At 46.2% G+C, this 13,749-nt stretch overlaps 1 protein-coding gene across 2 annotated transcripts in view; it reads left to right on the plus strand.

The window, feature by feature from the left end:
• CLCN2 (chloride voltage-gated channel 2) overlaps positions 1–13,749 on the plus strand; it is a 684,072-nt gene that overhangs the window by 429,961 nt on the left and 240,362 nt on the right. For both annotated transcript variants that reach the window (XM_082249904.1, XM_082249905.1), the window contains exon 16: positions 9,423–9,556. In XM_082249904.1, coding sequence (XP_082106030.1) covers positions 9,423–9,556 — 134 coding nt within the window. The remainder of the gene's footprint in view (positions 1–9,422; positions 9,557–13,749) is intronic.

The following is a 13,749-nucleotide window of genomic DNA, read 5'->3' on the forward strand; positions in this document are numbered from 1 at the left end:
CATGTAAAAGAGTAAGGGTAAAAATAAAATAAATAAAAGCAAAAAAATAAACTAATAGCCAGAAAATCAACCGTAATGGTGCCGCTGTCAGTATGTAGTGCAGTGCACAGCTTACAGACTGCAGTGGTCAAGAGAATGCACTGTGGCAAGTGATAAGTGTAAAACTCCCTTACCTTGGTAGGCATTGGTGAATAGATTTGTGCCAGTGGATCCTCGCCAAAAAGAGAAGAGGCTCCACTGCTCCTGCCTCATTGCATTTGGCTTTGCTGGCTTGCATCATTGCCAAAACAATGCAGATCACATCAGGCAGTACCACAGTCTCTACCACCTTATTGTTTGCTCCTTAAGAGGACTCCTGCGCCTCCTCTGCCTTTGATATAGCACTGGTCACAAGTGAGGACAACGGTACTGTGTTTTAAGCTTGGCTAGAGCTGCACGATTCTGGTTAAAATGAGAATCCACAATTTTTCTTTTTCATATATTGACAGACAGCTCCTTATGTTCTTAACAGTTGGGTTATACTGCCCCCTACAGAAGTAGGACCCTAGGAAGGAAGTAGCTTGACTATGCCTCTGGGGCAGTCCCAGGGGGTATACTCCCACTCTCTGCTATAGGCACTCAGTTTTTTTCTGCCTAGTCAGGAGTAAGGACCTAGTTCCTTGCTGGGATCTCTGGTCCTGGCAGTTTTTCTCCTTTTAAATGGAACTTTCTCTTACCTTTGTTGTTTTGTTCCTGTGAAAATCTACAATCAACTGCCGGACTGGGCAACGGACGGGATAATCTAGATCCAGAGGGTCCCCTCAGTCTGGCCAGCGAGCGCGTGCAGGCTTAAGCTCCATGCTAGATTGGCCGCTGGGGCTGGCCTGCGAGTTAAACATCTCGCGAGGGAGCATATGACCTGGCCTCAGCCTGAGTCGCAGCGTTCCTCTTGGCCAATAGCCCCCCATTCCAATGGAGAGGTGGTACCCACCCTGTTTCCTAGTATGGTAAGTAGCTGTCCCCCATCTTCCCCCTGGAGGGTTTTGGGGTGGACGTGGGCCCCTCCCTGGGAGGGTGGGACCCCGGTTCTCCTCCTCCCCCCTAGCTCCTCTAAGTTTTCGGTGGTCACTGTGGGTCTTTCAGCCCCCCGCCTCCCTGGGTGAGGTTATGAGCTAGCTTTTGTCACATGCTCTTAAGAGGGGCTTTTTGGAGTCACTCTGGGAATTGGTACCTAGGGCAGAGATGTCCTCTGGGCTACCTACTGAGGTTGTTGGGCTGGGGGAGCAGATGGTTTAGGGTCTGCGACAAAAAAAATTAGGCCACGGCCTACTGATCAGGAGCTATGTGGGGCGGCCCAGTGAGGGTGGCTGAAGCCACTACCCTCCATTTGAGCATCTTCCCTTCGCTACCTAATTTCGGTTGAGGAGTCCCTGGCCATTAAAGATCTGGGTGATGGGAGAGCACAGGCTCTGGCCCACCATATGTTCACTGAGGCTAGTTTGGCACTTAGGCCAGTATTTACTATTGCCCTGGAGTCGCAAACTCTGAGCGAGTGGGCTAAACTTTTACGCCGGGACCTGGAGGAGAAGCGGCTTCCCCTTGCCTTTGCGGAGCTGGCGGATCAATTGGTCCAGGGGTTTCAGTTTATCAATGATGCCGCTCCTTTGATTTCTAGGCTGTCTGTATCAGCAGTGGTCCTTCGGCGTATTATCTAGCTGAAATGCTGGTCTGCAGACCAGACATCTAATTAGGCCTTATCTGATCTCCCCTTTATAGGGGATCGCCTGTTCGGAGCTCCCTTGGATGACATCATTGAGGGTCTCACAGGGGCAGAAGAGTACTCTTCTTCCGCAGGCTACCAAGGGCATGGAGCCTCTTTGTAGACATGGGCCATTCTTCCTGACATATAAGAGACCTTATTGTGCCTCAGGGTCTCAGTCATTCCATCTGGCTGCAAGATCAAGTTTCAGTCTTATCGTTACTTCAAGGGGTGATTGTTCTGGTTCTGACTTTGGAACGTTTTTAGGGGTTTTACTCAACCCTCTTTACAAATTCCAGGAAGGAAGGCAAGGTACGTTCAATTTCGGACCTCAAGGAGCTAAACTGCTTTGTGCGGGTACAGCAGTTCCGAATGGAGTCCATTCGCACAGTAGTGGCATCCCCACCTCTGGGATTTTCTCGCTTCTATCGACATTAAGTATGCCTACCTTCACATTCCAATATGTGCCAGTCACCAGCGCTTCCTCCGCTTTGATGTGGGCAAGGATCATTATCAGTTTGTGGCGTTACTCTTTGGTCTCGACTTGGTTGGATTCTGAACCTTCAGAAATTTACTCTGGTTCCATCCACAAAACTGGACTATCTGGGTCTGACTCTGGACTCGGCCTCAGCCAGAGTGTTTCTTCTTCTGAACAAACTCCAGAAATTTTAGGAGGCAATTCGGTTTCTGTTGTCTGGCAGGCGGTCATCCCTCCAGGCTTGCATGCGGGTGCTGGGCCTGATGGTGTCTACCTTTTGAGGAGGTTCCATTTGCACAGTTCCACACGAGATCTCTGCAAAAAGAGATTCTGGTGAAATGGGACAAGAATCCAGTCTCTAGACAATTTGATCCTGTTGAGCTGGGGTACGGGAGGGTCCCTGATCTTCTAGCTTCATTCTCCAGCACTTGGACAGGAAAAAACCTTCTCCCCCTGTACTGGGCGGTTGTTACCATGGATGGTTTGCAGGATTGCAAGGTTGTCATCTGGTCGTCAGTGCGCACAAAGTTTTATAAAGTAGATGTGTTGGCATCTGCGGATGCTTCTTTTGGCTGCAATGTTTTGCAGGCTGCTGTTTATAGAGGACCTGGTCCTCTTTGAGAGTGTATTGTTTTTTTCAGGTGAGCTCCAGTTGTTTATGGTTGAGCTCCATGTTATCTGGTTGGCTACGATTTAGCCTTGGGATATTTTTCTTGCTGTTCCCACCCCTCATGTTTGACACTGCTTTGAAACGCGCCAATGGTCAAGAAGATAAGGAGCTGTGTCCGTCAATGAATGAACGAGAAAATGGGATATTTGATGTAACGAGAACCTTGCTCGCTTCCGCTCTCCCGACACTCCTCTGTTTCTAGTGAGTCAGCTTGCAGATCGCAACGTCTGATGGTTCGGTCAACCAAGGCTCCGGGATCCGAACTACAGCTATGTGCCGTTCGGAATCCATTAGAACAAACACCAGGCAGGCTGTATGTAAGTTCAAACAGGAAGACGATTTATTGGAAGTACACAACACACTTATATACAGAATTTGGAACATCTTGCCCCCAACAACCGCTTTCCCATTGGTCAATTGCAAAGTGCATGCCGTTCTCCTTCAGGTCCTCCTTAGCCATGCAAATGAGGACTTGAAAATGAGTCAGCAGGGATTGGTCCGATAGCTTGATTAGAAGGACTGTTATGTGTAATGAGACAGAAACCCCCAGGTTACAATCAATGTACACAATAGCCAGACACAGAACAATTGTTCCATAACGAGCCCCCAATACACATGACTCTGAGTGTCAGTACATCCCTTAGCAGACAACAGGTGGGTTCATTAGCACACCCGACAATAGGTGAATGGAAAGCCACCTCAGACAAAAGCAACATTGTTAGACAGTCAGTCTCCTCATTGAACTTCCTGGAATGACCATATTAGGAGTTGTACTTCCTGGTCAGAGACCTCATGGCAAATGGGAACAAATCTCAATATTTCTACATAGAGACCTTGCTGACAAATATGAAGCAATCCAAACCATCACCCATCTGTCCTTAAATTCCAGTGACGGTGAACACCGTCACATTTGACTTACCGTAAAATCCATTTCTCCGATGTTTGTTTGATGGACACAGCACCCACACCTCTGTGGAGTTGGCTTTCTTCTGACACTGCTTGTAACAAAACTGAGTACCTATATTTGAGAGTGGGTCCCCTGGGACTGTCACATAGGTGTAGTCAATCTTTTTCCTGGCTAGTGTCCTACTCCTGTAGGGGGCAGTATAACCCAATGGTCAAGAAGATAGGGAGAAATGGATTTTATGGTAAGTCAAAAATCCCATTTTTTGCTTATAATAAAGATCATGATTCTCGGCGTAACATCATCTTTCACATTATACAAAAAAATTGAGCTAACTCTACTGTTTCGTTTTTTTTCTTTTTTTTTTTAATTAATTAAAGTGTATTTTTTCCCAAAAACTTGCGTTTGAAAGATTGCTGCGCAAATACCGTGTGGCATAAAATATTGCAATGACCGCCATTTTATACACTAGGGTATCTGCTAAAAAAATATATATAGTATTTGGAGGTTCTAAAAAAATTTTAGCAAAAAATTCTGATTTTAACTTGTAAGCAACAAGTGTCAGAAAAAGGCTTGGTCTTTAAAGAGGAACTGCAGTCTGCTCACATATTTGTAATAAAACTGTCTTTGCCATTCTGGAGCTTCCCTCCAACCACACTGCATATTATTTTATATATACTGTGATTCTGTACTTGCCAAATATACTGCAGAATTCTCCTCTCTGGATGAAATGAATACACATGGATCTCTGCAGTCTCCTGTTATCTCCACCCTCATCCAGCCCCCTCCAGCTCCACAGCTTTCCTATGACTCATCCCCCTCCCTCCCTTGCTGACTAACTCTCATGAGAGAGAGAGCTGTACATGATGTCATTAGCCTAGGGCTAATTACCAGACAAGAACGAGGAAGTAGGCTGTATAAGGTATTACTGGCAGAAAACAAATGTTTTACTATCCAAAGTTAAAACAAGGACAAAAGATTAAATAAGGATTGGGTTAAGGTGATCATTAATGTATATTTGCTATGTATGTTTCTTTTTTATTGATGTGGATGTGTATTATGTAGACAGTATTTTTGGAAAACAATAAAGAAATATAAAAAAATAAAAAAGAAGATTAAATAGATGAAATAATGACTGAAGAGCTGCGTAAGTGGTTAAACTGACCTCATTTGCAGACCGAAGTTCATCAGCAATGTTGAAAAATATTTGTCGGCTGCTTTTTTTTTATTTATTTTTTTTTATATTTGACAGCTCTGAGCAGACAACGGCTCTGCACTTGTTACATAAATGGTTGAAATGCTGGATTAAGATCGTTAGGGGGGGTTTGAATTGAGATTGCAATTTTTTAATGATTCATCGTGCATAATTATGGCTATGTAGTATATGGTGGTTTCAAAAACATACTCTGTTAGTGGTATATAAGAGACTATAAGAGAACAAACTGAAAAAATTGTGAAGTGAGTGCAAAACCAAACTTGTACAGCTGCTGGCAAAAGGCCAGCAAATCCTTCAAATCAATAAACATACAAAATATGCAGTGCTGTGCAAATAAAATAAAAATGAAACTATATGTATGTGTAGTCCAAAAAATTCCTGTATTACTCTGAACCCACAAATCATCCAGTGACCCAATCTTAATGTGTCAGAATGTTTAGTCATTATAAGGATTAAAGGCTTACCGGAACTACTGGCTGCACACTTAAGTGCAGCAAACACGCAGGGATTATGCCAACCCGGTAGAATTGGTGTTTCCTCTGCTCTAGCAATAATAGTCAAACTCCAGGTGTATCCGGGAAAAAAAAAACTTGTATGATATAATATTGTTAAATATCGATAATTACACCCAAGTCAAGATCACCAGCTTTCACCACTATGCAATGCGCATTCACCAAAAAAAAAATGTTAATTTAAAGCAACAAGGGTGAAGTCGGGAATATCTGTGGGCTTTAGAGCATGAAATTCTTCCCAAACCTTCTCACTTTACAGGGTAAAGCTCCATTTCATATGTCCCCAAATAACAAAGGCTCTGGGTTAATGACCGGTAATCAATTGACTTTTCCATGTGCTGTTAAATTTACTGTTTAAAATAAGATTGCAGCCAGTACTTTCTGTAAACCATGGGTGTCCAACCTTTTGGCTTCTCTGGGCCACATTGAGTGTAGAGAAATTTTCTCGGGCCGCATATAAAATATATACTACAGTTAAGGTATAAAAGTAATAAAACTCCGCCGCTGCCTCACCAGTGCATGCCCATCCAATGCAGCCTGATCAGTGCCCATCCAGTGCAGCCTCACAAGTGCATGCCCATCCAATGCAGCCTGATCAGTGCCCATCCAATGTAGCCTCACCAGTGCATGCCCATCCAATGCAGCTTCACCAGTGCGTGCCCATCCAATGCAGCCTGATCAGTGCCCATCCAGTGCAGCCTCACAAGTGCATGCCCATCCAATGCAGCCTGATCAGTGCCCATCCAATGTAGCCTCACCAGTGCATGCCAATCCAATGCAGCCTCACCAGTGCCCATCCAATGCAGCCTCACCAGTGCATGCCTATCCAATTCAGCCTTACTAGTGCATGCCCATCCAATGCAGCTTCACCAGTGCGTGCCCATCCAATGCAGCCTGATCAGTGCCCATCCAGTGCAGCCTCACAAGTGCATGCCCATCCAATGCAGCCTGATCAGTGCCCATCCAATGTAGCCTCACCAGTGCATGCCCATCCAATGCAGCTTCACCAGTGCGTGCCCATCCAATGCAGCCTGATCAGTGCCCATCCAGTGCAGCCTCACAAGTGCATGCCCATCCAATGCAGCCTGATCAGTGCCCATCCAATGTAGCCTCACCAGTGCATGCCCATCCAATGCAGTCTGCAATGAAGAGAGAGGAGAGCCACCTAATTACACAGAGCAGGGATCTCCCGCTTATCCGGCGACCGCTGTCATACAAAGTCCTGCCTCCTGGATCGGCTCCTATGATAGACGTCACCAATGTGCTGTCTATCATTGACAGAGGCTCCGAGGCAGCCTCTGCCTACAGTTGGTTGGAAGCCGCTGTGGCCCTTCCCCCGACTCAACTTCCTTCCTCCCCAGCAAAAAAAAAGATAATTGTCAGGGGGCAGTGGGCTGCATTGCCTGTGGCTCTGGGCCACAGGTTGGACATGCCTGCTGTAAGCCTTCAATTTCTATATTGGCTGAATATTCTCACACATATTAAGATTGGATCACTGGATGATTTGTGTGTTCTGAATAATACAGAAGCACTTTTTTGAACTGCACATATATAGTTTCATTTTTTTATTTTTTTTTTATTTGCACATATCACAGCGCTGCACATTTTGTATGTATATAAGAGAACACTTAAGACTTAAGCTGGGTATACACGGAACGAAAGGATCCCGACGTGTGTACCACTGGCTATTCAATAGAAGCCAATCGAATGGTCATGCTGGAAATCCAGAATTTGATCAATGCTTTCAGCCAGAGACTACAGCACTAATCAGTGTATTCTGATGGGGGAGGGGAGAACGGCCTAGCTCAGTGGGAGAGACCCCTGCATCACACCTTATTTGTGTGGATGCGGAGGTCTGTCAGTTTTTTTTTTTTCCTTTAACCCGCTGGTTGAACAAAAACTGAAGGTGTATACTCTGCTTTGCAGTGGTATTACAGCTAAACTCCAGCTTTTTGTCACTTTTAACCATTTCACCTCCCAAAGGTTTTATACCCTTCATGACCAGGCCATTTTTTGTTATTCAGCACTGCGCTACTTTGACTGGCATTTGTACGGTCATGCAACACTGTACGCAAATTAAACTTTTAGCATTTTTTAACGCAAATAGAGCTTTCTTTTGGTGGTATTTAATCACCACTGAGCTTTTTATTTTTTATTATATAAACAAAAAAAGACTGAAAAATTAAAAAAATATATATATTTTTCTAATTTCTGTTTTAAAACATATCAAATTCAAAGATCAAAAAGTCAAATTTCTTCATGAATTGAGGATAAAATGTATTCTGCTACAAGTGTTTGGTAAAGAAAGAAAATATATATCAATAGGTGTATATTAGTTGGTTTGTGCAAAAGTTGTAGTGTCTAGAAACTGATATATATTCCAATTAACGCAGCTATAGACGCTATACTGTAATGGCAGTTTTCAGCTACTGTGGGACTGCGATAGGGTGGCAGGAAATCTGGCGCTAACAGACACTATCTGGGAAGGTCAATAACTGACACCGACGTGGCTAGTGACACTAATACAGTGATCAGTGATGACACTGTACACTGACACTGTCCTTATGACACTGCCTGGGAAGGTATTAACATCTAGGGGCAATCAAGGGGTTAACTGTTGGCCTAACAATGTGTAATTTGTGCTGCTTTTACTTTACTATCTGGCTGAATTTTTGATTTTTTTTTTCTCCCTGCTTTGCAGAGAGAATAAACAGCCAGGTTACTGTTCCCTGTACACAAAACTGTGTGTGATTGGACACAGCCCATCAGCTTGCTTCAGTCAAACTCAATGGCTAAATTCAGCTGCTAAACTCCTCCTGTGCCCAAACACAGCACGGGTTGGCAGGGGGCACTTGCCGCCAAATCCGGAAGATTAGGCCAATGTACAGGTATGCGATTGTGCCTGCACCTGCCGTCTGCTCGCTGTATATTTACTGTGGGCAGTCGGCAGGTGATTACAATAGTTTGTTCATGCCAAGCTGGTTAAAAAAAAACTATTACCTTCCCAAGAGCTGCATCCACTGTGAGCACTGTATAAACTGTTTGTAGCAACAGTTATATACAGTGCTGTGTTTTTGCAGTGGGATGGGGACCTCCCATTATCTTTACTTGTGAACAGCTGTTTACAGGAAGTTATGTATTTTCTAAATGAGCACAAGGCTTCCTTTCATTGGCTGACGTGGACATAGTGATATCATCTGCCCGCCTCTCCACCCCGACCAATTGTCTAATCAGTCATCCAACTGCTACTTTTGCTGGACAGCTTGAGCTTTTAAGAAAAAACAAAACAAAACTGAGTTACAGTCAGGCTTAGCTGAAAATAAAGGAAAGGAGAGCCTAAAAAAGAAAAGCAGCTGCCACATCTATGGTAAGCTAAAATATTAGTTTTTTTTCTGGGTAATACCACTGTATTACTGTAAAGGGTTAGTTTACCACTGTAAAGGTGACCTAACACCAGAGCACCTTTCACTGAGAAAAATGCAAGGCATTCTGTGAGTGTTGCCTGAGTGAGTGACCTTTGTGTTCATTTTGCATCAAGGCAGCCTCTTGGCATGGAACCTGGACAGTAGTAGTAGTAGTAGTAGAGATCAATGTAGTAGAAATGCCTTCCACAGCGATTTCCAGCTTCCTCATGGATCGCCCAGGTACAGCACATGCATGTATAATTACATTGGTCCAAACCTGGCCAATGTACCTATGCAAAAAAAGCCATACCTAAACTTCAACTTTAATTTAATATTTAGTGCCCTGAAATTGCTTTAAGGATACTGATAAAAAAATAAATAATATTTTGTTAGTATTTATATGATGATGTTCCATTTCCAAAGCATAAGGTGCAGTCATGTAGTTCAATTAAAAACCAATATTTCAAACTGTCTGGCATGCATTTCTCTTTATATTCCAGGAGGTACAATGTGCGAGTTGAAGACATCATGCTGAGAAATATCCCCTTTGTGACACTGAACACCAAATATCGAGAGCTTCAGGAGCTTCTTACAGACTGCCGAATGAAGAGTCTGGCGCTGGTGGAGACAGCAGGTAAAATTAATTGACATTGGCCTAAATAAAGGGTCATAAATCATCATTGCTCATTTTCTTCTTAATTACATCATGTACAATTACATAAATGTCTGTCTTTCAATTCCAAAGCTAATTCTGAGAAGAAAAAAAAGGTGTTTTTGCCACTGACCAGTCCCCTGCTGTTACCTCAGATTTACGGGGGATTGTTTCAGACTTCTTTGGTGCAGTGTTTTCTGCCTTGCATTTGTAAGATCAGCCTGCTGTTTCTGGCCTAGCATCTTTTAGGGCTCTGACAGCTGCAAAGACCTTACAACTACACCCACTATTTGACATATTCCTCTATGCGGAATTGAAGCACCCTTGAATGTTCCTGGGCCCTTCCCAATAGTGTGTCTGAACATTTTCCCTTTGAGAGGAAATGTTAATTAGTGATCCATAGTGTAGCTACAAAGTTGTCGAAGTTTACAGAAATCCAGACAAACTTTTTAGGATTCCACTGAAAATCAGCTGAAATTTCAGTTTGAGTTGACTAGTCTTGCCTTCGGTCCCCTATTAGAGAAGATTTGAATCTGTCAAACCTTGTCATATTTAGGTGCATTCCCTCAAAAGAAATTCCTCCACTGCCAGAGTTTCATGGAGCTTATGGAACAGATGTCTGGAGCCTTGTGCGTCAGTTGGTGATGGCTTGCTACAAGCATCTAAGCTTGTGTTTGGCATAGGACTGATGTCTGTTCCGATGCTCATCTTTGTGTGGTCGAAAAAACACTGATTATGAATCCAAAGAGTATCTGACTTAATTAATCTTCAGGGTATGCCCCCTCTTCAGATCTGCCGTTGACACTGTGTTTAGCAATGCCATTGCTGGCCAGTGTTCTCCTGCTTCAATACAGGAGGTCTTTGGGGTGGTTAAAGGAATCCCACACTTCACTTTTTCTCTTACGTCCTCCGACAGTCGCCGCCCCTCATAAGTCATCACTATTGGGTATTGACTTCCGCTCCGCAGGAGTAGCTAGGCATAAGACTTAGTTAACAGAACAAAAGCATTTAGCATAGACACACCCATGGGGCTGTCCCACTGGTCAATACCCCCCTGCAGTAATCCCTCCGAACTCAGTTTGTCTCTGCCTAGCGTCAGGAGTAGTCAGGCTTCCCTGTGCTGGGGCTACAGTCTCAGCCTTTCTAATCTTTTCTTTGATTTTTATTTGCAAAATGTCAGTTTTTTCGTTGCTTTACTAGCTGTTTATTTTGTCAGCTTTAGTTTAGTTGGATCTTCGGATTAAGATGGATCATGCGGAGCTGGGAATCGGACTGGCCACCCTGGCTCTCCAGGGCAGAGGGTCAGATGGATCCCCAGCCCGCCATCGAGCGTTTCAGCTATGGTTCGCCCTGGCGCTATGAACGACCCATGGCTGCTCGCAGCAGGAATGCAGCCTGTGAGGTGGCTACCTCACTGGATATATCTGCGATTCAATACTGCAGTGTCCTGCGTTTTTGGCTAACGGCATTCCCTGTCATCTGAGGACAGAGGCTTTCCATTCATAGAGGCTTCCCACGCCATCCGTTACAGGTAAGTACCTTCTGTGTGGGGACCTCTGTCTGGGGTGGCAGTCCTGTGTTGCTGTGTGTCCCCTCATGTCTGTGGGTTTGTGGGGCTCCCTGATGTGATCCCTGCTGGGGTCTTTTTTAATACACTGCTGGCACTGTGTTGGTGTGGGGGCCCCTCTCCTGTGTCACTTTTAGTGTTTGGGAGGTACAGACTGTGTGTGAGGCGACCGCTGCGGCTAAAAACTGCGCGGTCCGCAATTTTGAATGTGGGCAGCATGTCTGGCTTCACTATGGGCTTTTACAGTTGTTTGCTATGTAGTGTTTTGGCGCCATCTTGTGTGTGGCAGAACGATCGTTCCGAGCACATGTCGGCGGCCATCTTGCCGAAGCCTTCCATTCATTTCTATGGGCAGCCATTTTCCCTGGGCCTTGCAGCATATAGTTCAGCTTCTGGTGACCTCACTTCCTTTTCCTCTGGAGCAGCGATCGGTGTGGTAACACTCTGTGGGGCTCTGCAGACTGTCTCTTCCATATCTCTCTGTTCTGTCCCTTCTGGCTCAGTTTTGTCCCTTTTGGGGGGTCTGTGTACACAGTGATTATAGCGATGGGCGGCACTATCCTCAGCGCTTTTAAAGGGCCAGTGCTTTTACTCATTGTTTTTGGCAATGAATTTTCAGGACAGCAAATTCCCCCCAGCCTTGGTGGGGGACCCCAGTTCTGCTGAACCCCCCGTTATACCTGATTTGGCCGCTGTAGTGTCGTCTTTGGTGTCAAAAATGGAGGTGCTGATGGCTGAACGTGCTGCTAGGAAAAGGCCCAGATTATCTTTCTCCTCTGATTCAGATGGTGATGTGGCTGCTGTGGCGGGCGGGCCCTTTTCAGGGTCTCGCTCGTCCCTGGACACTCTGGGGTCTGAGGGGGAGGCGGAGGTGGAAGGGGTTGATGAATCTTCCCCGGGGTCGCCTGAAGAACGCGCACACATGGATGATTTGATTTCTTCTGTGAAAGAAACACTACATTTGGAGGATGAGCCCACTCCTCCGGCCATTGTGTCCTCATTTGGTACACTTAGGGCCCGCAAGTCACGCAGGTTTTTCCCTGCCCCGCTGAGTTTCATCACACAGTGAATGAACAATGGCGCAGTTTAAAACGCCCCTTCACGGTGCCTAGTTGGTTTAAACTGCCTTACCCCTTTGCGCCTTCTATGGATGCGCGATGGTGCGTGGCCCCCAAGGTGGATCACACTGTGGCCGTGTTAAACAAGGCTACTATGGTTCCCGCTGAGGATACCCCGGTGTTCCAGGATCCTACGGACAGGAGGTTGGAGTCTCTTGCCCGCCATGCCTATACGGTGGCGGGCTCTATGCTCAAACCTATTTTTGCTTCTGTCATGGTGGCTCAGGCGGTGGCGGACTGGACTAAGGTGCTTAGACGCACTCTCGTGTCTGATTCTGCCCCACCTGTTACGCTGGAAATGGTGGACCAGATTCATCAAGGGGTCATGTTTTTGTGCGATGAGGCCCCTTTAGCTGCACGCCTGTCTAGTGTCGCGGTGCTTAACCGTCGACTGATCTGGCTGAAGAGCTGGTCGGCTGACCAGACGTCACGGAAAACAGTGGCTGACTTTCCTTATGCTGGGTCTCGCCTTTTTGGCGAGGCTTTGGATACTTTGGTGAAAGGAGTCACTGGGGGCAAAAGCACTCTGCTGCCCCAGAATCCGAAGAACAAGTCCTTTCGCGGCAAGCGGGGTCCCGCCTTTAGACCCACTCAGGGGTCCTTTCGTGCCTTTAAGTCACAATTCAAGGGCAAACCTTTCAAGGCCAAGGTGGCCAGAAGAAGCCCTGGGCGGGTCAGCAAAAGTCCGGCCATGACGGCTCAGCCCGCCTCTGCCTGAAGGGGCGCCCTCACCCGTTTCAGGGGTGGGGGGACGTTTGCGCGGTTTCCTCCAACCTTGGCTGCTCCGTATTCCGGACAGGTGGGTTCAGGAAATCATTCGATCAGGATACAAGATCGAATTCCTTTCACGGCCGGCGGACAGATTCTTTCCCTCGAATCTTCATTTGACCCCAGGGCGTTTACAGGACCTGCATCAAGCGGCGGTGCAGGACCTCCTGGTCCAGGGGGTGATTGTCCCGGTGCCTCATCGGGACAGGTTTCGGGGGTTTTACTCCAATCTGTTCACTGTGCCCAGAAAGGAGGGCAAGGTGCGTCCTATCCTGGACTTGAAAGCTCGGAATCGCTTTGTGCGCGTACGGAAGTTCCGCATGGAATCCCTCCGCTCAGTAGTGGCCTCCCTGAGTCCAGGGGAATTCCTGGCCTCTATCGACCTGAAGGATGCGTATCTACACATCCCCATTTTCGAGGGTCATCAGAGGTACCTTCGGTTCGCCATTGCGGAGGACCATTATCGGTTTGTAGCGTTACATTTCGGTCTCGCTTCGGCTCCAAGGGTCTTTACTAAAGTGCTGGCGCCTGTCCTGGGCCTGTTGAGGGCACAGGGCATTGCGGTCTTGGGATATCTGGACGATCTCCTGTTAAGATCGAGTGCCAGTCAGAGCCTGACGTGCAGAGCCTGATACGGTACAGACGCTAAAGGAGTTCGATTGGACCATCAACGTTCAGAAGTCGACGTTGTCTCCTTCGGTTTGTCTTCCCTATCTGGGAAT

The sequence above is a fragment of the Pelophylax lessonae genome (genome assembly GCF_965119305.1).
Source record: "Pelophylax lessonae genome assembly, chromosome: 3".
Taxonomy (NCBI): Eukaryota; Metazoa; Chordata; class Amphibia; order Anura; family Ranidae; genus Pelophylax; species Pelophylax lessonae.